The 27187-nt window shown below is 36.0% G+C and overlaps 2 protein-coding genes across 6 annotated transcripts in view; both read left to right on the forward strand.

Moving 5' to 3' along the window:
- The first annotated feature begins 26 nt into the window (after positions 1-26).
- Positions 27-20334, forward strand: LOC111058556 (methylosome subunit pICln). 2 transcript variants are annotated; one of them, XM_022346096.2, is made up of 5 exons: positions 27-328; positions 2473-2615; positions 3736-3975; positions 17050-17173; positions 20085-20334. In XM_022346096.2, exons 1-4 carry the CDS (start codon positions 210-212, stop codon positions 17154-17156), a joined length of 609 nt encoding a protein of 202 aa, XP_022201788.1. In that variant the 5' UTR covers positions 27-209; the 3' UTR covers positions 17157-17173; positions 20085-20334. The 2 variants fall into 2 exon arrangements, 1 of the variants encoding a protein (XP_022201788.1); XR_002606558.2 differs by lacking the exon at positions 20085-20334 and adding an exon at positions 13586-13662 and having other exon boundaries at positions 34-328; positions 17050-17982.
- Positions 20335-23077: 2743 nt separating this feature from the next.
- LOC111058554 (fatty acid hydroxylase domain-containing protein 2) overlaps positions 23078-27187 on the forward strand; it is a 31862-nt gene continuing 27752 nt past the window's right edge. Inside the window, exons 1-2 of one of the 4 annotated variants that reach the window (XM_039424709.1) lie at positions 23078-23330; positions 24526-24823. In XM_039424709.1, coding sequence (XP_039280643.1) covers positions 24549-24823 — 275 coding nt within the window. In that variant the 5' untranslated portion in view covers positions 23078-23330; positions 24526-24548. Of the gene's footprint in view, positions 23331-23541; positions 23771-24525; positions 24824-27187 lie in introns of those variants that run through there. The other 3 variants (XM_039424710.1, XM_039424711.1, XM_039424707.1) reach the window with 3 other exon arrangements.

A 27187-nucleotide genomic window follows, 5' to 3' on the forward strand; every position in this document is an offset into this window, starting at 1 on the left:
CCGCTTTGCACACCTTCATGCATATTTCAAACATAACCTATAACTTGATTTCCATTTTCGTTGAATTTCGTTCCATCTTCCTTATCCATTGTCTAAAAAATTGGCTTGTTGTTGAAGTTGTTGATATCTTTGATTTGATTTTGTTACAGTTTAAATAACTTACTAGCTTATAAAAACTTGAAAATTATTGTAATCTTTCATCCTTTAATATGGTAATCCTAAGCAATTTGCCACCACCCTCCGTGGGAATAAGACTGGAGCAACCTAGTACAAGAGTTATCGTTGACAACAGAGAAATTGGGAAAGGCACACTGTTTATAGCAGAATCGTTAGTATTTTTAATAATTTTGATTTATTAATTCAACATGTATGGTTGTCTATTTTTTATTGATTGGATCTTTGTATTAAGTTAAATATGTATAATGCATGTTACTATTTTGTCTGTAAACAAAGCTTTTTTCTGCAGATATTTACCGGTCTATTGTGCGTTTCTTTCAATTGATATGATTTTGAAGCAGCTCTCATAAATAATTCTACTCGATTCTTAATTAAACATTTTTAAATTTTGTTTCGAATCCTCAGTCTTAGCAATTTGTTAGATCATATGATATTGTATTACCGTAAATACCTTCCTCTTCACCAATAACAGTAATGCGTTCGGAGTTACAAATTTTCTAATTTTTTACTTCCATCTGGCAGGCAGCAAGTTTCGAACAAGGCCTACCAGTCGTGCAAAAAGTATACTTGAATGATATAAAATGACTTTCATCTAAGAATGGAATAAAATGGCTTTCTCCTAAGCCAACATTAAAGTCTTGAGTTGAAATCTAGTGTGTTCAACCTTTTTAAATCCTCTGACAGCTTTTTAAAGAACCGCAAGGCCAATAGCACTACTTTAGGTCCCCAAAAGGACCATCTATAGGACCTCGACTTCCACTTTTGTGACCATGGAAAGACACTCTTTTTGTTGGAGCTTCAAATATTTGCTCGCCCAAACACAGCACCCAGTAATTACTGTTGATAGTCATCACACCTGTGGACTGGAAGAGAGGTTTACAATAATCCAGGAAGCTTCTGAATGTAACAATACGGATGGCCCTCTTTTTTTGCAGCTTGAACACTTGCAGTAGCGTGACCCCATAGAGGCTGTTTAGAGCTCAGGATGCTAGAGAAAAGAGCCTGTTATACTACTCGATATTTACTTGATAGGCTACTTGAATCCTTCGTCGTTACCTGGGATGACCAGAAAGACTGTGTCAAGGAAGACGAGGGGCACGTTCCCTCAGATTCTTGTGAGACCATGGACATCGTTGGGGAATAAAGGCTCATCCTCCAGGTCCGTCAGCGAATAGATGGGCCGCTCTACCAGTCGCTCCTTTATCGTGCGTTTGAAAGCATTTTTTTTCAGCATCCTTAACAGACCTGGGGAGCTGATTGAACAATTTAAGAGACGCTATGTGGAAGCTCCTTTGGGTCCCTCGTCCCTGTCAGTCTGCTACGGGGTATATCCAAGTTCCCTGCACCTCGGGTTTGGTGAACATGTATGCTACTCCGTTTTTTCAGGCTGTCCACTTTGTCTTTTACATATATTAATGAGCAATATATGTACTGGCTGAACATTGTCATAATACTAACAGCAAGTGGGTTTGCTCACCAACTGTCAACTTTCTAAGCAAATAGGTGACTAGTTACAGCCTCTTACAGATGCCCTCAATATAATTATTGACCGAGCGAAATGAGGTCTAAGATTCAAGTCGACGGTTTGGCATTTCTCTTAATGTTTATATGTTGCCAAATTTGACAGGTATGCTCCTTTTTAAATTGCGCGCCGACGTATATAAAATGTTTTTGGAAATTTTGCATTTCAAGGATAATATAGAAGGAAAAAGGGGCATACTTCGTACGCCAATATTAGAGTAAAAATCAGATTATAGAATTATTCATCATAAATCTGCTGTCTAGTGGACTATAATACTACCCGTTCAAAAACATCGAACATCTTGAAAAAGTATCTTTTTATCAACGTTAGTAGACAGTTGACTATAATACTAACCGTTCAAAAACATCGAACATCTTGAAAATGTATCTTTACATCAACGTTGTAGACAGTTGCAGCGAGACCTGATAACAGCGCTTACACTCACATTCTGGGACGACACGTCACGGTACGATAGGACAGAAAGCTCTATGTTCATTTAGGATTTTTCCTAGACATTACAAATTGATAAATTTATCAATTTTTGAGAAAACATAACAACAGGTCAATGTAACTTGTTGAGCGCGAGGTCTACTGTTCACAGAACTACTAGTAGGCTATATTTGTAATTGTATTCACAAATAAATAAAAATAATATGGCATACAAATGCAAGAACGCTTTGTAGTCGTGGTGCTCATATTAACAGCATTTCTCCTTGAATTGATATCTGATACCTATTTTACCATTTTATGAATTTTTATTCATTTTTTTTCAGTAGTCTGTCGTGGGTCAACAGTGAGACAAACACAGGCTTCTCTCTGTGTTATCAGAATATATCTTTGCACGCTATTTCTCGAGATCTCAATGCAAGACCCTATGAATGTCTATACGTTATGGTGGATACCTGTTTGGATGAAGGTAAGAGTTTATTGTCAAATTGAAATAACTTCTTATACAAACTAGAATCACAGTTGGAAAATTGGATCGCCGCCAACCTGTCTCCTCGACAACTAAGGTTTTCGCAATTTTGATCTCGAATGTACGAAGAAATTAACTATTAATTAATTTGTAACTATTATTTTTTGATTAATTTATGATTGATCTAAGTTAATCCTAATTTTTAATATGGTATTTTTCTAGTATGGATTGTAAAGGGTTGTGTGGCAGCGAGTCCTTACTTCGACCTTAAATAAAAAGAAGGCAGTTATACTGTATCACATGTGCTGGGCAATCTTCAACGTAAGGAGACCTATGCATTCAAATTCGTTTATTAGGCCCAAAGACCTTGAAGAGGTATGCCTATGCCTTTCCAATGCTAGATCTTACTTGAAATTGAAGGCTGCCATTGAGGTATTTTAGCGCGAGATATTATATACATATATTTGAAATATTATAGATTACAAAGGCCTTTGGTATGTATAATCTTCCAGGTTGCCCCCTCAATGGCAGTTACATAGTTCATGTAATTCTTTCCCGTGAAGCTGTGTGACACTGGTAGTCTCTCATATTGTGCCGTTCATACACTCTCGCCCCAACAACACAGTAAAATTCGACAATAATCAGCAGTAATCGGCTTGAGATAACAGTAAAAGTTGCAACATAAACGCCCTATACCATGGGATATCTACTTACGCTATTGTTTCTCTATGACAATACTCACTCGCACAGTTGCCATTGAGTGCTGTGCAGAGTGGATTTCGCTCAAAATTTCATCAATAACTTTGAATTAATTAAAAATTAAAACAGAATTCCAAATGAAAATGATATCCCAGATGAGATGTTGCAGCGATCAATGAGGAATCGTCAACACAGATTTCAAGAGTGTATTCGTTCAGGAGGAAGCCATTTTAAAGAAGTAATTGTCAAAGAGTGATAGAAGTTATTAATAATTCTCAAATGGCAAGTATTAAACTTTACATTAGTTTGAATAAAATAATTTTTGCTCTTTTCACTAATATTTAATGGCGTTTTTAAAAGTTTACGTTATTCTGTGTCACCCTCTACTTTAATTTTTCTAAATATTTTTTAATTTTTGCAGGCCAAAATGGCGGCAACGATAACGAGGATGATGATGATGAGGAGGAGGAGAAGCCCGAGTACACGGAGATGTACTTTGTGCCGGACGACTCGAGTCGGCTCAACGACATGTTCACGGCGATGAACGAGTGTCAGGCGCTCAACCCGGACCCGGAAGACAGTCTGTCCCACGAGGAGGATGAAGACGAGGAGGACGAGTTCGAGGATGCCGACTCGGAGGGGGAGTACACCGTCTGCAACGGTGAGTAGACAGCTGAGCGATTTCTGTGTCACCACTTTCTGGGCAACTGTTAAGGCCGGTTCGGACGCTCAAGTTCACCATCAGTCTTTTGCTCAAGCAATAGTCGGAACTGTTAAGGCCGGTTCACGGTGAGCTTTTCAGTTCAGGGGTTTCTGTGTCCACCACTTTCTGGGGAACTGTTAAGGCCGGTACAGACGCTCGGTTTACCATCAGTCTTTTGCTCAAGCAATAGTCGGAACATGGAAGTCATTGCGTGTGGACAGTAAAACGGATAAGTCGTCAAGCTTAAGGGTAACCGTCCACTGGAACCGTATTCAACCGATCCGTTCGGCCGTTGGATCGGACGAATCTGCCGGCCGTTAATTCGGCCGAATATGGTCGTCCATTGGAACCGTTTACGTCAGTCCAGTTCAGTAGTTGGCTGGTTGCCAGAGAGTGAAATGGCAAGCTAGTTAGTAGGGAAAATTATTCTTCTTTGTGTGTTTACAAAGATTTCATCCATCGAATGGATTTCGATGAGATTATGGTACTTGAAAGTACCTACTAATTATTATTTATTTATTACATTCCACAATCACAATATCAATATATACGATTATATCTACTTTGTAATTCTACTACAGTAGAATTTTCTACATTTTCCCACTTGAATTCAGTTTTTTTCTCTTAGTTTTTTGTTGTTAGAAACAAAATAGATCTCATAATTTCCCTAACATATTTAAATAACTGTTTAAGTTCACAGGTATTTATTCATTTATCCATATAATCATACAAAAATCATTATTAAATATTCATTCATTAACTAAATATCAACAAAAGTAGAAGTATTTTATCTTAAAAACTTTAAATGATATTGTTTGATGACTTTGAAGGGTTATTTCAAGATGAACGCTATGACACAATTATAGAATATGATGATTTGTTGAATTTTCAGTCATCATTGAAATAGAGCAATGCTTGTAAATAGTTATTTGTATATCTAGAGTGAAAAGTACGACTTTTTCTCCCTGTGGGAAAAAGTTTGAAGCCCGAGGCGAAGCCGAGGGCAGCAATTTTCCTGAGGGAGAAATAGTTATTTGTGCATCTAGGGACTAAAGTGCAACTTTTTCTCCCTGAGGGAAACTGTTGTCGCCCGATGGCGTAGCCGAGGGCGACAATTTCCCTGAGGGAGAATAAGTACTTTAGTCCCGTGATGCACACAACATTTTTCCTCCACCTACACCAATACCTATAACAATGAATAATTTTACTACATCTTCACGCTTTCACACTATTTTTTTAAAAACAAAATTTAGCTCACCTCTGATAATAATTTGTTGATAGTTGCTAGTTGATAGTTGATAGTTTATAGTTTCCTTATGAGTCACAAAATTCCATGTCGCGTATTAACTATTATATATAGATAGTTTATAGTTTATAGTATAGATGATGATTGTTGATAGAGATGATTGTTGATAGTGTAAAAGCCTACTTCTGATAGTAATTGTTTATTGTTATTGTGCACCCATCACAATTTTGAAAGACCGTGTTCGGGGTTGATAGAACAGAACTGGATTGAAACTGGTGCGTTGCAGCCACTGGCATAGGCCTAGTTGAAGTGTGATCAACATCGCTGGAACTGGATTGAAGCTGGTGTGTTGTGGCCATCTCGTAGAGATGCCGATGACGTTAGAGGTGTGTACTTTTTCATATCCACCAACGGTTGAACATAACCTAACAATCGAAATAGAGCTACTTATTTCCTAGAGCTAAAATATTCCAAAGATCGAAATAGAGCTCTTTTACTTTTCCTCTACCGACCACGACAGTGTTGCCACATTCCTCATTCTTCAATCGCGGCGTTGTCGGACTTCTTCCCATGTTAATCTTATGGGTTTATTTTTACTCCCTTGGGAGTAAAAGTGATCACTTTTCCCGCTGGGAATTATTTTTAGTCCCATGGGAGGAAAAGTATTACTTTAGTATTCGATTCCAGGGTGTAAAATGAGACTTTTGATAGTAGGTGGAGGAAAAAGTATTTTTCGCTCGTGATGTACACAACATTTTTCCTCCATCTACATTTTTTTATAGAAACTGCAAATAAAATCATTCTAATAACTTACGTATTGGTGACAATGATTCCTAACAACATAACCTAAATCTAAAACCTAAAAACCGGTCGTTTGATTGGCACTGCCGATTGCGCTATCTATCGGCAAAAGTTGTAACAATTATATCAGCTGAGCAGCTACCAAAAATGGCTGACTCCAGATCACGCGGTTCAGATTTGAATTGCAGATCAAAAATATTTGTTGGCTGGTATTTTGAATAGAATAAAGTTTTTTTTTAAATTGTATAAATTTTTATCGTCTACTAATATTAAGAATATAATAATTATCATACAAACATATATTTCATGAGTTAATGGAATTTCTGGTTGTGGTATTGAATTCAGTTGACTCAATGACAGACACCTCTATTATGCTTTCTCATCTGAGCTTAGACCTTCTAACCTATTACAATGTAAGTTTCAAAATAGAGATGCTCCCCATGTTATTTAAATGGAGTCACTTTTACTCCCTAGGGAGTTTTTCTGTTTTTTACTACCGAGAGCGAAAAAGTGACACTTTAGTATTTGGTCTCAGGGAGTAAAGTAAGTACTTTAGACAGTAGGTGGAGGAAAACATCTTTATAACACAGAACAACTTCGAAAAACAAAAACAAACCATACTGTGGAACAATTTTAGGTTAGCAGCACTTTGTTGTCTCAGCTCGACTAGTTAGTTCGGCCGGATAGAGCCGGAAAATCCCATTCAACTCGGATCGAAGAATTGATCGGCTGGAGACGGCTATGCACGGACGTATGAACCTGTTGCAATGGACGAGTATTCTTTGTTTGTTGGGGGATCGTTCGGACGAGTTCAATAGTTTTCGGCCGATTCTAGTTAGGACGAAAACGGTTCTAGTGGACGGCACACCTTAAGGCCGGTTCAGACGCTCAAGTTTACCATCAGTGTTTTGCTCAAGCAATACTCGGAACATGGAAGTCATTGCGTGTGGACGGTAAAACGGATGGGTCGTGAAGCTTAAGGGTAACCGTCCACTAGAACCGTTTTCGTCCGAACTAGCATCGGCCGAAAACTTCGAACGCGACCGAATGATCCCCCAACAAAGAAAGGAATAGATGCTCGTTAATTGCAACAGGTTCATACGACTGTGCACGGCCGTCTCCTGCCGATCAATTCCTCGATTCGAATTGAATTGGATTTTCCGGCTCTAACGGCCGAACTAACTAGTCGAGTTGAGACAACAAAGTTCCTAACCTAAAATTGTTCCACAGGCTTGTTTGTTTTTGTTTTTTGAAGTTGTTCTGTTTTATAAAGTTGTAACTATGGACAATGAAAAGTTGATAAGTTTGGTTCAAGAGCATGTTCCATTGTGGGATATGCGAGACAAAAGATATCATCGTCGTGATGTTCAATCTGTGGACAAAGATTGCTGAACAAATAGGATCTGAAGGTAATATTATTGTAATGAATAACTAATTTAGTAGTTATTTGTTTATTCAATTTTCAAAATCTCAATATAATAATCATTTATGAAAAATTTTGGTGGCTATGATAGCAGTTTATTCAATAATTGGCAACCTGCTAACTACTGAACTAGACTGACGTAAACGGTTCCAATGGACGACCATATTCGACCGAATTAACGGCCGGCAGATTCGTCCGATCCACCGGCCGAACGGATCGGTTGAATACGGTTTCAGTGGACGGTTAACCTTAAATGTATCGGCCGGGAATCTTTTTCCATCAAACCGTCCGTCTTTTGCCTATCCACCAAAACCTAAATCGCGTAAAAATGAGGATAGAGAAATTGTGATTTCAGATTCGGATTCAGCGCCCTCAAATTAATAAAATTTCTCGCGAGTACTTGAAAATAAGCAAGTTTTTCTCGATTGTATATAACGCCATTTAACCTTTTTTTCTTTTTTGATTCTCATGATACTCTCAGAATCTGATGTTGATATCATGATGCACTGTCATGATATTTTAAGATGTTGTATATTGTTGATATTAATAATACTAACAACAAAATTTCAATCCACCAACAATTACTGTGTCTCGAGATATGGCATGTAAACAAAGTCATTTAGCGATTAGCAGTAATATTATTATCTATCATTATGTTGTTAAATATTTAGAATAACACGATTAAAGAAAAATGTAACATCATCCAGTTGAATCAGCGAAAAAATAAGATATAATAAATTATTACTTATCAACCGGATATATGGGATGACTGAGCTTGTGAGCACAAAAATAGTAAAACGGACCGACATAAGACGGATGCGTGTGAACGCAATTTTACATCCTTCTTTTGCTTGAATCGTACGATCCGTATTTTGCGTGAGTGGAAGACTAACTGTAAACTTGAGCGTCTGTACCAGTCTTTAGACTGGCCACTAACGGTAGGATATGCATGATAAACATGTGTGTAGATGCATGTTTATCATGCATAAACATGAATCTACACAGATGTTTATCATGCACACATACACACATGTTTAGTCATCAGCAAGAGGCTTTAACAAAAAACAGCTATTTGACAGCAGCTTCTAACATAAAATAACAATCATTAACAATGAATAAACTGTTTATTGTTTTTGAAGGGACGGATTCAAGTATCCAAAGGTTCAAAGAACCCCACACGTCAACCGAAGCTCACTGTGTTCCCAAGTAATATGTTAGTTAGGCAAACCAATACCTGTGTCCTTTACAAGAACCTGGAGTTTTTCCCTATACTAACATTCCATTCATCACCTGGTTGCAATCCAGTGTGATATGCTTGGCAGTCTCTTCAGACTGATTAGTCCTCGTGACCTACGCGAGTTCCACTCCTGGCCTTCTTTATAGGTCCTTCCGCTGAGGAAGGGGCGGCCAAGTTTCCTCTAGGGCACCCGGCCACCCTTGACTCAGTCTTTTGACCCACATTTGTGCCTGGTTTTTCACCCATCACTGGTCTCAAGGGTTTTTTCTTTTAGCCCCTCCGAAACTTCGCAGGGTCGAAAGCCTCACCTCTCCCAAGAAGTTTTGCCGAAATGGCCGCCCTTCTTTGAGCAGTGGTGAGTTTTGGCCTCTCCACTCGTGACCTACGTGAGTTCCACTCCTGGCCTTTTTGTAGGTCTTTCCGCTGAAAGAGGGGACGCCAAACTGCCTCTAGGGCGCCCGGCCACCCTCGACTCAGCCTCTTGACCCACATTTGTGCCTGGAGTTTCACTCATCTCTTGTCTCTTGGGTTTTTCTTTTTGCCCCTCCGAAACTGCCCTGATGGGGCAGATCCCGTGGGTTTGAAGGCAAGGCAACTTCTGGAGTTGCCTTGGGGTCCCTTCTGGTCGCCTTCTACAAGCATGGATTCTGTGGGTGAATTCTGGTTTGCAACACATTCTTGAGTACGATGATCGACTCAAAGCTCTCCCAATCCACAGGGGGCATGAATAAACTACTGGAAAAATACAAATTATAATGATACAGTGAAGAGAAAGCAACAGGAAATCGAGGATACTAAAACCTCAAAAAATGTTTTTCAAAGCCTTTTTTGCTGTGATGACAACAGTGCATCATTAAATAATAATTTTCGTATAGATTTTATTGGTGGGGAGTTCACCTCGGCTGAATATATAATTCAATCCGTCAGTAGGCCTTACGACTGTCATACTTCAGCCGAGACCGACAGTTTAACGTGCCCATCCGATAACACGGGAGTGACTTCTGGTGATGAACGGGTTAGGACCGGGGATCTCTAGGCTGCTACGCAAGCACTCTAACCACTAGACCACGGATCACTCCATGTATCATTGTTGAGTATGTACACACATGTTTATCATGCATATCATGTCGTTAGTGGCCAGCCTAAAGCTGCGTTTACACCAAAGTTATTAACAAAATGTTAATAACTTAATCCTTATTAGATTGAACATAACTTATCATACACATGGTGAACATATGTGTTTGTCAAGTTCCGTTCAATCTAATAAAATCTATAGGGATTAAGCTATTAAAATTTTGTTAATAACTTGGTGTAAACGCAGCTTTAGTGGTTCATACTAGCGCGATATTTAACAGGCAATCAATTGCCGAGGAGATATCGACAACAAATTAAGTAACTTACCGATGGAAATCGCGCAGAGGTTCATACAGCAAGCAATCAATCGGCACAAAAGGAATGTGGAGAGCAACAAAGAATCCCCATTCCTGAGTATTTCTGATTTCAGACACAAGTATTGTTTAGTGGGTTTCATTTTTATTGAAAAAAATGTTCTGGAATAATATATTTTCATTAGTTTATTTCTTGTGTAGTTGAATTGTCTTCTACATATAGTTGAGTCAGTTCCAGGAACAATATATTGATGTGCGATTCTGAAAATAATAATAATACTGAGGGTGTTGCCCACATAAGCTCTTAGGCTTGTGCGTGGGTAATGAGTGAGAGTGATAATGATGAGAGATGACGACTACTTTTTAGGTAGTCGGGATTGATGGCTTATCGTCTCCTCCAAAAGACGGGGTGGCTGTATTTATGTGATTTTGCTGTGGTCAAAAACCTTTTGCCCGGGTTGAGATTCGAACTCGGATTCTCTCGATTATTGACCGGCGCGTTATCACTTCAAAGAGCCACTCAAATATAAGCTTATATTTGAGCTTATGTCAGAATTCGTTGAATGAGAAGCATGTATGTTATTTAAAGTGAATGCTTACAGTCTAAGATGAACCTCGAAAAAATCGTAAGTATTTTATCGCTAGGATCGACAGCAAACAAAACTTGATGTGATTTTTCCTGTTTTGAGAAGATGAAAATCAGTCGGCTGCGTACCATTTTAATGCCTTCCTTTACTTAAGTATGTGCGTATCGCTTGGGTGATATCTCCAGGTAGAAATTGCCAGGCAAAAATCACTCCGGTGTGAACCATTTTCAACGCCTCCCTTTACTTTGTCAATGCGTATCGCGTGGTGATATCTCCTGGTAGGAATCGACTGGTAAAAAGTCACTCCGGTGTAAACCCCGCCTTAGTGTAATCCAATAGTGAGGAGATAGACAGAAAAGTCCAGGTCGATATAGTGATAGAGCTGGCATCGCATTTGAGGAGGGTTTCCCTTTAGCTGGTGATTGCAAAAGTATCCAAGATTATTGACTCGACCTTGAACCGATCAATCAAAATGAAAATGAAAATTAAATTGAAATGAAAATAAAAAATAAATGAAAATGAGTTTCTGTTTGGCGTGGGAATGTGCAACACCAGCACGAAACGGTCGTCGCCACACCATAGAATGTGAGTGTTTTTCACTTTAAAGTTATATAAGAATACAATAGTAATAATCCCAGTGAAAACAAGATGGACAACCAACAACGGAAATAAATCATTTGAATTTGAATCGTGGAAAGGATGACCTTGAGACGTCCCGTACTACAATGTGGTCCATATGATAGTGGCAGTGGAGAAAGTTGGGTATAGCGTTGCCGATTCTCTGCCTTGCCACCGTCTTCGATAGAACTTTTTCTTGTAAATAATTATATTTACTTATTAAAATCAAATCAAATTCATTGCCAAATCAAAAAGCCTCAAATCAAATATTGGCTTTGCCTTCAACGCGCCAGAGCGCTATTCAATTACAATAGAAAAATATAAGTAAAAGTATGTGTAAGGAATAAAAATGTAGCTACAAGATAAAATAAGTAAATCATAACATAAAATAGAACGTAAACATAATACAATTCGAGGGAAAAAATTATTTTCAGAATTTTGATAACAAAACAAGATACATGAGAAATTATAAATTCAGTACAGGACAGAATATAAAGTTAAATTCAGTTTGAGAGAAAACTTTTAGGTAGTAAGGGAGGAATAAATAGATAAACATAGGAATAAAACATAACAATAAATGCATAGAAATAAAATACAGAGTGACGAAGAATAACGGGAACTTTTAAAAACGCCATAAAACATTAGTGGGAACGGCAAAAATTATTTTATTCAAACTAATGTAAAGTTCAAGACTTGCCATTTGAGAACTATTAATAAAATCAATCACTTTTTGACAATTACTTCTTTAAGATGGCTTCCTCCTGCACGAATACACTCTTGAAATCTGTGTTGACGAGTCCTCCATTGATCGTTGCAACATCTCATCTAGGATATTGCGGATTTCATTTTGAATTCTGTTTCAATTTTTAATTAATTTAAAATTATTGATTAAATTGTGAGCGAAATCCACTCTGCAGGCATTCAATGGCAACTATGCGAGTGAGTATTGTTCAGTAACCGTGTAATCTCACGATTAGGTTGCGTTTCCTGGTCCCATGATCTGCCCACCGGCGATTTTCTGTTTGTGGAGCTATCTCAAATCAAACGTTTTCACAACTTGACCAATAACTGTGGTTGAATCATAACAGACTATTCAAAATGAAATTAAACATATCCCAGCTGAAATGTTGCAGGAATCTCAACACAGATTTCAAGAGTGTATTCGTGCAGGAGGAAGCCATCTTGAAGAAGTAATTGTCAAAAATTGATAAATGTTATTAATAGTTCTCAAATGGCATGTCTTGAACTTCACTTTAGTTTGAATAAAATCATTTTTGCCCTTCCCACTAATGTTTTATGGCGTTTTCAAATGTTCCCGTTATTCTGGGTCACCCGGTATTTTGGCTACAACATTTTTGGTATTGATCCAGTTCTCAATTCTTATTCTAATTGCTTTAGTAGGTTTTATTTTTATAAATATTTATTAGTTTATTTCTTGTGTAGTTGAATTTTCTTTTACATTAAGCCATTTTGAGACACAATATAATATCTAAGTGCAGATCTGAGAATATAATTAGTTTGATGTGATGTGAAGCGATTTATATGATTGCTCATATATTCAATGATATTTATAATATAGAAATATAAAATATAATTTTCGCCACACTGCACAGAAAGCAGATGTTTTCCAGTCCCTACGTAGATCTGAAAGACATTGTTTGCAGACGACTCTCGTCTGACGTCAGAACAGGTTTCTTTCCGGCCTAGGCCGGAAAGAGTACCCTTTCCAGCAGCTAACATGGAACTAAGAAAGGTGATCAAAAAACAGCTGATCAAAAAACTTTTCATTATTTGTGTTCATTATTCAATAATTAAAACATTTATAGACTAATAATATCATCTTATTGTCATTTGGAAGAATAAAAAAGTATATACTCAACCTCCCACATAATTGAACATCATCTTTTAGGTTATTTAGACAAATCAGTATAAAAAAATAAAAATACTTGGACAATTTCCTGATATTCAGATTACCTCAGATTTGCTAGAGCTATCACCTTCCACTTCTACTTTCAGAAGTGCTTAGTAAACAACTATTCTCATATAAATTATATATTGTTTATTTTTGTGTGTGGCGAAAAATAGCGTTCGCACCACGGGCAAAAATGTTTTTCTCGGCCTACGGCCTCGGACTTGAAAACCGATTTCGAGCCGGAAAAATCTCATTTTCTGCTCTAGGTGCGAAATATACTATTAATATAGCTAATATATTATATATAATCAGCTAATATAATATAGCTGTCTGACTGACATGACTCGAAATTCTAGGGAAAGCTGGTGGCTAGGGTATCGTCTGAGCACTTCCAAAGATGCCTTCAGAGTTCTTGAGAAGATAGCTGATACGGGTATGTCTGATGAAATATTAACTGTTCACAATTATATGCTATTCATCAAGAAAAAATATTTTTCAATTATTAAAAAATACATTTTCTTAATTGGGGTTGATAATTTTGTTGATTATATTTCTACATTGTTGAAAAACGATCTGATAACGTTCAGCGCTAGAAATGGATATCGCTATCGAATGATATAAACAAGGATAGCAACACCAATGTCAATCAAATTCTGCCATTATAACGTGGACCTCACTATAATAATTATAGTCTGACCGTTAATGTAGTTTCACCCTGGGGTGATATTGGCCCATATGAATAAAACCAGAGCAAATGCTCATGAGCAAGAGCATGGAGCATAAGGTTTTGCTCATGAGCAAAAGGTAGAAGCAAAAGCATTTGCTCATTTTTATATGAATAAGCCTTACCTTATACTCTTACCTTATGCTCCTGAACTCAGGAGCAAATGCCCACGTATTTTAAAGATTTTTCATCAGCTGATTCGCTTTTGTAGCCTTACTTTGTTTTTAAGTATGCAAGTAGGGTGCACCGCTTGTGTTTGCGTCGTCTGCTCTGTTTTCTATTTATGAATAGAGTTTTAGGTTAGTTGAGTTTAGAATTTTGAAATAATAGCGTGAAAAAATGTCATCTCTATAATAATCTTCAGCATATTCTTATAATATCAATAGCCTTTTTATAATCGTCTACACTCTCATCTTCTTAAATGCCTATTTCCTATTTTGTGATGGCTATCTTTATAACAGGTAGCTATCTTTTGTATTTATTCTTTTGTAGGGATAATGGTGATATATATCATGGTTGAATCTAGAAAGAGTTTTATAGTTCTCAACTATTGGTTGTGATCGTATCTGGTATAGTTTCCTCTTCCTCATACGAATTAGTTGAGCCATTTTACTATGAGCAAAAGGTGATAAGCTGCTCTAGACTAGACTCACCTTTTTTGAAGCATTTGCTTCAAAAGTTGAGCAAATGCTCTAGTTTATTCATACAATTTTGAGTATAAGCTTTTACTTTTGAGCAAATGCTCAAACTATTTTTTTTTTTGATGACCATGATCAAAAGGGTTTGCTCACGTTTATTCATAGAAAATGAAGCAAATGCTCCATATTTTAGAAGTATAAGCAAATGCTCAACTTTATTCATATCTCAATACTCCGCTTATTAACCAGATGGTGACCCTAGGAAAACACTTTTGAATACTGTATTTCATTCTTGAACATGCAATTTTCGATTTTCCATTGACTTATTACTAACTAGCAGGTTACCCGTGCTCCGCAAAGGGTCTAATTAAAAAACTTGACCTACTGAAATCTAGAAGAATTTTAAAATAGGCCTATAACCATCCTCGGTAAATTGAGTATCTATATGCAAAGTTAATCAGTTGAGTACCTAGTTCAGACGTGATGATGTGTCATTCGTGAATTTCCTATCCCGTACGTGTATAAGGTGATTCATTCCTTTATTGAATGTGCGAAGTGATTTCTATGTTTCAAGTCAATCGGCGTTTGTCTGTTTGTACCGCAGTTACAGTCGCAGTTATGGCCCGATATGGATAAAATTTGGTATACATGTACTTTGAAACAAGGCGCAGAAACGCTTATATTTAAAATGTTTAAATTGAATGAAAAAGACTAAGAAATTTTCAAAAAACCACAGATTTATTGATACTTAGAAAGACCGGTTCCGGTTATTACACCATTGTTTAGCCGATGACATAAATTATAATCTTAGACCTAATACAATAAGAAAATATGAAATATATAACACCAACTCAGCTCTTCTTAGAAGGAAACTTTACTACATTAGCAGTAAATTCATAAATATACTAGAAAGTGGATTTCCACTTAATAATTTCCGAAATAATAAACACAGAAAAAGAGCCATAGAGGCATAGCTAAACTTGAATTATTTCCAATCGTTGACTTTTATACAATAATCAACTTCATATTATAAATTATATTTTTGAACACTTCATACGCTAGATTCATGTTTATATATTACATCCCTGATTAAGGTGATTTACGACTCACACTGGCGCACAAGGAATCTTCCTTTTGCCGGTGTTTTTGCCTCACCTACTGTACTTATGCATGTGATCATAAATTGAATCTTCATTTTAAAACTATTATTTATAATATAAAGGATATCATTTCGTTATTATATCTAATTAAATAAATGTATGTATCTTGGATTAAGTGCAGTATACTTATATTTATTTTTTGTAAAGCTTTTTTGTATTTTGTTTTTGGCAAATAAAATTCATTCATTCATTCATTGTCAATCTCTGAGAAACTAAAACTGAATACAAGAGCAGCAGAATTTATACTAGTAGGCGAGTACTGCTGTTGGTCAAGGGCATGAACGCCTGCCATTGGCCCAGCTAGACAGTCTCCTTCCCACTCAACGGTTTGACAAAATGGCGGCTTAAGCAACAAAATCGCCATGATACCAAAATTTACTTGTCTTTTCTAAGTCTAATTTCTTAGTCTTTTTCATTCAATATGAATAATTACCACAATATCAACTTCAATACTCAACTACACAAAAAATGTTTAAATTCATCCCAGTTTCAAGATGACCGCCCTTTATTCGAAAAATTTACCCTCAAATCAACCTAACTTTTCAATACTTTATCGGATCAGGTTCAAATTGGGCTCATTCTTCTCAGCGCTGTATTATTTCATGTTCAAAATTTTAAAAATTTTGGAATTCGATTTTTTCAGTCTCAATCCAAGTTTAAGATTTTTTATCTTTCCAACCGTGCTTCCGAGCTCAAAAGTGTAGAGGACCTTTATTCTTCAGCGCTCCAAGGTGATCTTATTTCATATATCACATGTTCAAAATTTTAAAAAATTTAGAATTCGATAATTTTTTCCAAGTCCCACATTTCAAGTTTCAGATTTTCATCTCTTTAACGTGCATCCTAGCTCAAAAGTGTAAAGAACTTCTATTTCTCAGCGTCCTTCACCGATCCTATTGCATATATCATCATACTCTAAATCCGATGTGTATGTGTGTTTGTGTGTGAATAGGCGGGAGTGTGTGAGTAGTGGTGTTAGTGAGTGTAGCGAGTTCTACTTTTCTCCGAACTACTAGTTATAGTAAATGACTTTACATTAAAAATTCGTATAAATCTTATTAAACAAGGTACAGAGCTGTTTTTTGTATTGTTTTAAAGAAAAACACTTCAAACAATCCAGCACGCATTTCGAAATCGCTTTAATTCAGCCCCTTCAGGACCGGAAGTTAATTTTTCGGTATAAAAATATATCCATGATATATTTCTTGAACTATAGTAAATGTGTGTGTTCTTTGACTCTAATCCACGTTGTTATGTACTACCTGTTTCGTTGTTGACGCTTTTTCTTTTTTGTGCAGATACCGGTAACTCATCAGTCAGGACCAACGGCTCAAGGAACATAATCGAACCAATGGACATAGAGGAAGGCCAATTCGAGGACGCAGACAGTTCGCCGGAAAATTGAACGATTTTTGAAAAATTGTAAATTTCCAACCCAGTTGGATACTAACTACTGCTCTGTCAACTTGAGAACACTGCAGGTTTCCTTTAGAGTTTAAGCTGTTTTAGATTGTAACCAACCAAAGTTTGTAGGGATTTATCTGTTCTGTTGATTTTTGTAATGAATTGTACGTCATTCATAGATAGGGGAGACTAAGCGATACAATAGTATTCATTATTTGCCTATACAAATGAATACATTAAGGCTTAACTCACACTTACGCGACTCAGGTCGAGAAGAGACTCGACTCTAGTCGAGAGCATGTGTTTCCAAATGGTGACACTCAGACCAGTCGTTTCCAGTCTCCGCGACGTCACCCATTTGAAAACACATGCTCTCGACTTGAGTCGAGTCTCTTCTCGACCTGAATCGCGTAAGTGTGAGTTAAGCCTAAATCAGCTGTAGACTCGTATAGGGTCAAAGCATAGTGGATCAGCGAATGTAGAGTGGTATCAGAGAAGGTAGCTGAGAGAGTTTGAACAATGTCCCTATTTTCACCGCTCCAATATGTTCTGAAACATTGAATTATAAATTAAATATTGAATTATAAACATGCATTATTTTCAACACTCTGATAGACATAGTGGATCAGCGAATGTAGAGTGGTATCAGAGAAGTTAGCTGAGAGAGCTTGAATAATGCCCCTATTTTCACCGCTCCAATATGTTCTAAAACATTTGAATTATAAATTAATTATTGAATTATAAACATGCATTATTTTCAACACTCTGATAGACTTTACCTTCGCCACTCCACTAGGTTTCAACATAGAGAAAAGATAGTACAAGAAGATATCCCATGGTATAGGGCGTTTGTGTTCCAATTTCAAATTTTAACTCAAGCTGATAGTCCTAGTATTTTTTTCTTGTGCAGCTATGTGACGCTGATAGTCTCTCATACTGTGTCGATCTTACACTCCCACCCGGCCAAAACAGTAATATAATAGACAGTAATCGGCTTGAGTTAATGAAAAAACGGCTTGAAATTTAGAGCATAATAAACCTATGTCATGGGATATCTTCTTATGCTATATTTCCTCTATGGTTTGGACCCTTGGACCAGTTATAGAATAGACACGCTGGGAAGTCTAGCCTCTGAAGCCAACATCTACTGCCATATCTCCAAATCGTGACGTCATCATCGGATAGAAAACTTTCAGATTGTGTCTATTTCAGAAGGATGTAAATTATGATCCATTAAAATGGTAAACTCCAGCTGCGCTCCCGCTGAAATAGACCCAATCTGCTATGGAAAACAATGTAACAAACTCTACAGAAAAGTTTTCTATCTGATGCTGACGTCACGATTTGGAGATATGGCAGTAGATGTTGGCTTCATCGACTTTTTGTTTGAATATACAATAGGCCGTGTCTATTCTATAACTGTTCTAAGGTTGGACCTTACAAGATTATGTTTTCGCTGTCGAGCAGTTTTTTAGAAACAATGAATCTGTAGTCACAGTGCAACGTTTTTCCGTCAATATTTTAGAGTTGGACGTCGAGGTGCAGTGCCTGATCGAATACTGTACTTCGATGGGTTGCAGCGTTTAGAAGTACTGGTTCTTTGATGTAAAATAAACCACCTGGTCTTTCCCGTTCAGTTCGTACTCTGGAAAATTAAGACAGAGTAAGTGTCATCAAGTCCTTAGACCATGTCGCCTAGTCGATCGTCTAGGACTAGTAACAACTGCCGTTCTGACTCGGTCTACATTTTCCAGTGTACGAACTGAATGGGGAAGACTAGGTGGTTTATTTTCCATCAAACAACCAGTACTTCTAAACGATGTAACCCATCGGAGTACAGTATTACGATCAGGAACTGCACCTCGACGTTCAACTCTAAAATATTGACGGAAAAACGTTGCACTGTGACTACAGATTCATTGTTTCTAATAAACTGCTCGACAGAGAACACACGATGTTGTACGTTCCAAGGCTCCATAGCGACTGAAATCAATTAATGGCATAGTATGGGCCGTCTGCCAACATTCGTCCAAGGGCGATACCGCCTCCCATCGCCGAGTACTAGCGGTTTGAAAAACATGCGTTTCCTCTGCACAACTCTGTACAATATTCGATTCTCAATTTATTCTATAAACCAATTATAATTTTATCGATAAACAAATTATTCGATACATCAATTTTCGATTTTTCAGCATAAACTACAACATCTGTACACCCTTTTTACAGTGTGTTCAACTTGTGTATAACATGTAATAGAAATACTAGAGGGATTATATCAAGTAATTCAAGTAATCATGCAGTTTATTGATGATAGTAACGTTAGAGAAGAGACTCAACAAACTATCATTATAAATCTGTATTTAAAAATTTAATACATTATTAGGCCCGGTTTTAATACATACAAAAGCCGGTTAAATTTTAAACGTGATTAATATTTCATAAGAACCAATCAGAGAAGGTATTTTTGATGGGATGGCTTATCTGATTGGTTCTCGTGGAATTAATCACGGTTAAAATTGAACCGGCTTTTGTGCAACCGGGCCATAGTATAAAAATGAATAGAATGCTTTCCAAGAATACTGATGATATAGGAAATAATTCAGTGATTTCTAAGAGTATGTGATATTGTCTGAATCTCACAAATATCAATGGCATTATTATTGGATATTAATTTATAAATACCTATGCTACAAGTTAAAAAATGTTGAATGAACTTACAAAATCCTTCTTATATGAGTTTTTCTTGTATATGCTATTTTAAATTGTCATTTCATAGGAAATTCTTGATGAAAATATGAAAGTTCTCTCGATAGAAAAGATAAAAGTCAGACGGTTGAAGTTGGAGTATCATTATTATATTATTGGATTTGAGTTTTTTGATGTTTACATTTCTGTGAGTTGGTCTAAAATTAATTATTTTCAATTCCAGACATTTTTGTTACAACTGGACATGTACCTTGAGAGACTGAACCTCAGCAATCTTCTCATACCCAAGCTTGAACTCAATTATTGTCTAGTAATACCTTACTTCTTCCACAAGATGTTTATTTTTATATCAGCTCTACTTTTTTTCAATTGTTTCTTGATAAGCGAACTGTTACTTGACTTCTACTGAAAATTATGATTGTTCATGATCTGTGAATCATTCTTTTGATTAATATAAGTGTTTTTATAATATATGGTAGCTTTATTCATTTTTATCATCACTATTATCTTAGTCTCTTCATGTATAAAACATGAATAGATTATGTGAAATAAAAAAAATACAGCCGAAATGGTTATTTGTACATGCAGAGTGGAAAGGACGGAAACGATTGTTTCCCCATAGTACGGTCTGGCTGTCAGATAATGCTTCAATGCAGCAGTAAAGAGCCTTTCGTCTTCCAGGGCCTTCAAGGTAGCTGGTAACAGGTTATAGAAATAGGCTCCCGCATAGGCTGGTGAGTTTTCATATTTTTTCAGTCGATGTTGTGGAAAGTCTATGTTTTTGGAATTGCTTGTTCGGTATCCATGCTTGTCGCCGCACTGTGGTGGTTTTGCTTTCCTTGCCAGAATCAAAATTCTTGGGACTTTCATAGACCAGTCATTCCCCTGGAGGGAACACATATACAAAACCCCACAAAAAACTGAATCGTGCATATTTTGTCATTCTTAACCTGTCACATTCAGATGATAAGAAAACACTAATAACAATATATTATTATGTGTATTTTCATTTAAACTATGAGACTATGTTCTGGGGGAACTCTACAGATGCTTATAAGGTTTTCATTATTCACAGAAAGATTTTAAGGATTATATGTGGATTAAAAGCTAGAGATTCTTGCAGAGCACACTTTAAGGCTGTGCAAAGGCTAAAAATAAACTTTTTGCTCGTGATATTTTTCAAAGTTTTTTTGATTTGTATATCATCAAGCTATAGAAATGAAAAAGTTTTCTCAGGAAAACATTTTTTTCTGATCATTACTTTTTGAGATATGAGCGCCTGAATTTTAAATTTTTGGGACAGAACATTTCAAATTCGGTAAGAGATAAATCCATGAGATTTAGAGAAGAGATTCTTCATGGTATTGATATAGCCTAGTCGAACAAAAATTTTGTGAAATTTTTAAGATAGTTATTTAATTTACTAAAAATAACCAGAAATAACTTTCAGTAAATTGAATAACTTTTCCAAAAATTGATATTTTCAGAAAATTTTTGTTTTACTAGATCAGCAATAACATGAAGAGTCCATCCTCTAAATATCATGGATTTATATCGTACCGAATTTGAAATGTTCTGTCCCAAAAGTTCAAACTGCAGTCGCTCATAATATCTCAAAAAGTAATGATCGGAAAAAATGTTTTCCTGAGAAAACTTCTTCATTTTGATAGCTTGATGATATACAAATCGAAAAACTTTGGAAAATATCATGAGTAAAAAGTTTATTTTTAGCCTTTGCACAGCCTTAAATAACTTGGGCTTCTAACACTATTTATATAAATCAATAATTATTAGTTGATGTAAAAATGAATTATAATAAGTTTCAATTATGTAATGACAACCACGAATACAACACTCGTAATAGAGACATAATTGCCTTCCCAATTCATCGCCGCACAGCTTTTGAGAGAACTCCCTTTTATTTATTCTGGGATGGGATATTTTAATAAACTTCCAGCAGACATAAAAAAACAAAGAGTCAGTGCAACTAATCTTATACGTTAGTACACATTGATACATAGATTTAATTAGAGAGTAGATTTTTCGACTTTGTAAATAGATGATTCTTATCTACAATATTTAGTTATAGGATAGCTATAGGAATAATTTATTATTAGATTATACTGACATGTCACCTGTAATTTGAGTGAAACTCAAATTTTGACGTTCTTGTGATAATTATTAATAAATAAATCGTTGCTTCCTGGATGCACAGAGAGATCACGGTGAGTAGTTAATATTTCTTGAAGAGTGGTCTACAGGGATGTGTTATCATGCTCATTCCAAGAGTAGTTCTGAATGCTCTCTTTTGTAATATGACGAGTATTTTTTTGAGGTGTATTTGTGATGCTGAACCCCAGGCCACAATGTCATATCTCATCTTGGAGGCAAACAGGGCATGATATGCAGTTAGTGCTGTCTTTTCACCCGTTATAAAACCTGTAAGTTTAGATAAAAAATAGATTAATATAATTGGAGATTCACATTAAAATGTGAGTATTAAATTACAAAATGACATAAACTTATATCATTAACACAGTTTAATGCGGACTATGTGGGACAGCTTCTAATGCAAACTGTGCGACAGATTAAAATAAATCTTTTCTTCCTGGAATAAGTGTAGGGCTACTATACAGTACAGTTGCCTAGTTGGAACCTCACGTTAAAAAAACTATCTGGTTAGTACAGTATATTGAATATTATAGTAATTTGAATAGCCTCAATATCAGTGAGAAATCCAATAAAACAATATAATATTGTTCATGTTACATGTTAGTCTACTTATTGAGAGCCTAGTCTCTAAAATAAACTGAGTAATCTCAGAAGATTGTAATTACAATCACAGTAACTCATGTATAGTGAGATTTACATCAAGCTTTGAACATTTGATTTGATAGGCAGTAGTGTGATTTATTATTATATGACAGTTAAGTGAAACATGTATTCTTCTTGCTTAAAACTGATTTTTCTTTCACAAAAAATATGTTTAAGTGCTAAAAATTCAGATAGAATATGCGGAAAATCCTCTCAATAAATGTTGTTTGTGGGGATGTAATGAATAAATTATTTATTATTTTTGTTCACTGTTACACTAGAATATAATTATTTGTACAAATTCAAATTTCGAGCCATTCAGAAAAACTCGATATATTGATACTTAAAACATCGATGTTGAATGGATACTAGTCGATACTAGTCTCGATCAAATGTCATCCATTTTTCAGTATCTTGTTATTGTATTTCTGATTGTGCAGTGCATTGTAGATTCTTCCTAAAAATGAAATAAATTACTTATTAAAATCTGAATTTCGTTTTAAGGTGTGTCTATTATGTCAATCTATTTCTAGTAGACATTCAAAATCATCAGTAAGTCAACAAGAAACCAAAAACATTACCATTCCAAGTATCTTCAGTAGCAGTATCATTTTATTGCGTTTTATCTTAAAACGTAGATTCTTCCAGTAATAAGGTATTTTATATAGTTAATATAGGTTTTTTATTATTAAGATTGAATTTTAGTTGTAAACATTTATAGTGTAAAATGATTTTTATCGATTCTCATGCTTCAAAATGTTGGGTATGAACCAAATGTTTATTGTACAGTTCATTATTGCCTTTGAAAAACGCGCGTTATAAAACCAGTTTGACTAGAAAGTCCATGACCCTCAATTATTTCAATCAGTTCAGTTTCTGTTTACGTGATAATAAATTCAAGTTGTTTTGATGTTGTAATTGTGCTATGTTTATTATTAGGTTATACATAACCTTTCTACTAAAAGTGGAGCAATCACTCAAGTGACGCATTGCTAATCTTTTGTGTTTTTATTTTCAATAATATTTTCGGGACTCTTGACACTGAAATGGGCAGAACAAAGAGAAATAGAAGTTCTATTATGAGGGATAAAACTGGTAAGATTGATGCTTTACTTGAAAATTATTAATACATTTTTTACTGTTTGAATTATCATGAGCTATACAGTTACATACCACAGATTCAATTCTGTATGGAAGTTATATTTTGTAATAATGACAGTAACAGTTACCTTGAAGAGATTGTTATGAATATAAATTATGAACATTTTTAGTATACAATTTTACTGAAGTTTACATTTAATTGATCAGGTATCACTAATTAGAATTAGCCAGTCTATTTACTCATGTCGCCGCATACTTTGTACAGTATACTAAGTTATAGTGAGGTCCACGTTATAATGACAGTAATTGATAAACTTTGATGTCTCTATCATTCGACAAAGAAGGTATTACTATCCTTTTATAGCTCCACAACGATGCCAAATCTGTTTTTGGCAATGTATAAATATAATTAATTAATGCAGAGGCAAGGCAACGCTGTTCTTCTATCTTTATCCACTGTCATTATAACGTGGATCTCACTATAGTGATCCACATTCAATAAAATTGTACAATATTACAAAAGTAGGTCTCATTCCATAACTTGAGTGTCATTTACTTTTAACATGAAGAGGAATAATATTTCTGTTGTTTTTTATTCTCTGTTATTTTTAGTAGAATCTAATTGAAATAGAATTGCCATGTAGTGTAATCAACTTTCTTCAATTCTTGACTTAGTGCTATTATTTTTCGAATATTTTTATTTTTTCATATTCTTTGTCTCACTGAATATCACTTCATCTCTCATCCAGGAACGAAGAGCTCATCTTCAAGCATGGCTGACAGTGAGGCAGAGCGAGCGCCGACCAATCAGGAGGAAGTGATCGGCGGCCATGAAGGGGAGTGCGGCGAAACCAAGATGGCGGCCGGCGGCCATGAAGGGGAGTGTGGTGAAACCAAGATGGCGGCCGGCAAGCAGCCGACCAATCAGCGAGCAGCAGCTGATCAGCTGGGCCAGCCCTACACGCTGATCTCACTGCTGACCAGTGTGCTCTTTCTCATCAGTTCGGCGCTGATTGTGTTTGCTGCCTTCAGGAACACTCTAACCTGGTGAGTTGGGGCTTTATCTTTTCATGTAAGGTGTGTGCACACAAAGAGCCGACAAAGCGGTCTTGGGAGGATGTAGTTATTTAGATTTTCATATTCTGTAATAAAGATTATTGACTAAATTTATATCTGTGCCCTTCTACGACCATGGGAATTTGGAATGCCTGATCACTCTAGCACGAACCGTGCACGCCTTCAATTAAGATTTGCCAGTAATTTTCGGCTTTCCCCAAACGCTCTAAAGGCTGTTTGCACAGTTATGCCGCATCCACACTCTCGTGTACAAATGACGCCGAGCGTGAGAGTGTGGATGATCTGTTTGCACAGTTATGCCGCATCCACACTCTCGCCCAATGCTTACAAATGATGGTGAGCGTGAGAGTGTGGATGGGCTGTTTGCACAGTTATGCCGCATCCACACTCTCACCAAATGCTTACAAATGACAACGAGCGCGAGAGTGTGGATGATTGCTATGCCAGGTCTCACTTCCACTGACCTTTGCTTCGATTTTTCTCGAGGCGAGTAATGCGCCGAGCATTTAAATATTTCTTTATGTATCATTGAATTTAAAAAATATAAATAGTATCGATGAAAATAAAATGATAATTCACAATAATCAGTTGAGAAAGTGTCAAATGAGATCTACAAAAGGTCAGATTGCATTGTGGATGGCAAGACCATCATGGTTGGTCAACGACTTGGCAAATCACTTGGCCAGTGACTTGGCGATAGTGTGAACTAGGCATACTGAAATACAAGCTGAAACTGATTTGAATCAGCTGGTGGCGTCGAATGCTGTTTCAAATGGCCCTATCCTTTCACATCAATTATAAATAAATGTTTTCACGAAGGAGTTTTTCCACAATTGTTCAAGGTCGCCAAAATCAAACCTCTATTCAAATCAGGTGATAGAAAACTCACTGAGAACTATAGACCAATCAGTTTGCTTAGTTCATTAACGAAAATAATGGAGAAAGTGATAAAATTTCAAATTATTGAATTCTTTGACTTACATGGGGTATTAGAAGACCACCAATTTTGATTTCAAAAAAATAAATGTTCTGATGATGCTCTAATCCATTTCTCAAATTCTGTGGCAGATTTGTTAAATAAGGGAAAGAAAACTCTTGCGGTTTTCCTTGATCTAGCCAAGGCTTTCGATACTGTGGCTCACAACCAACTACTAAATAAACTGGATCGAGCTAGAATCAAAGGTACAACTCTGAGATTGTTCCAGAGCTACCTTGCACATAGATCACAAATTCTTACACTTGATGACTGTGTGAGTGATCTGCCTCTCTCCGGTTACGGTCTCCCTCAGGGAACAGTCTTATCACCAATCTTATTCCTTCTTTATGCAAATGAGATACTCAGATTAGACCTGAATGGAGGTGTGGTATTCTCTTTTGCTGACGATACTGTGCTGTTGTTTGGAGAGAGCACCTGGCAGAGAGTCTATGGAGCCGCCTCTAGAGGCATCTCCATTCTGAAGAAATGGTTAGATGTTAACTCCCTAAGCTTAAATATTGAAAATACAAAATATATCGCCTTTTCAAGAAATATCTCTGGACATGAGACAAATTGTACACTTAAATTGCATTTAAATTGTAATTTATTAGACGATGCTCCCTGTAGATGTCCTGAGATTGAAAGGACTAGTCAAATAAAATATTTGGGTTTGATAATCGAAGAGGGATTCAAGTGGAGAAGGCATATTGAATACCTATGCCATAAACTAAGGTTTGTCTCCTATAATTTATATAAGTTGAGGTCGATACTTGATTTATCAAAGTTGAGAATGCTTTATTTTCCAATTGTACAATCTCTATTAAATTATGGCTTGGCGGTTTGGGGTGGTACTTATGACACTCTTTTGTTAGCACTATTCATTATACAGAAAATGATCATAAAAAACCATATTAAATAAACCCATATTGTTCCCTTCAAAAATTGCATTCAGTGAATTGAGAGTCATGTCAATCCGTCAACTCTATGTGCTTAGCATATTTAAATATTTCAATAAACATTTTCAAGAATCAATGTAACTCATAGAACAAGATACAATCTACATAGATATGTTACTTATGATTCGAATTTAACGGTTATTCGTAAGCAGCTGGTATACATCGCTCCAAAGATTGTAAACTGCATCCCGAACGAGCTCATCGGTGTACCTATTAAGTTTGTACCAATAAATATTAAAAACTGGATACTTCAAAACTATTATTTCCATCTTTATATTTTATGAGTTCAAAAATTTTTTCAGCTTTTAAAACTATTCATTATTGTCGGGATTAATTCACAATTAATAGCATTTATTTTAAATATACTTAGGCCTACCATTGTTTGAGTAAAAAAATTCCATT

The sequence above is a fragment of the Nilaparvata lugens genome, chromosome 3 (assembly GCF_014356525.2).
Source record: "Nilaparvata lugens isolate BPH chromosome 3, ASM1435652v1, whole genome shotgun sequence".
Taxonomy (NCBI): Eukaryota; Metazoa; Arthropoda; class Insecta; order Hemiptera; family Delphacidae; genus Nilaparvata; species Nilaparvata lugens.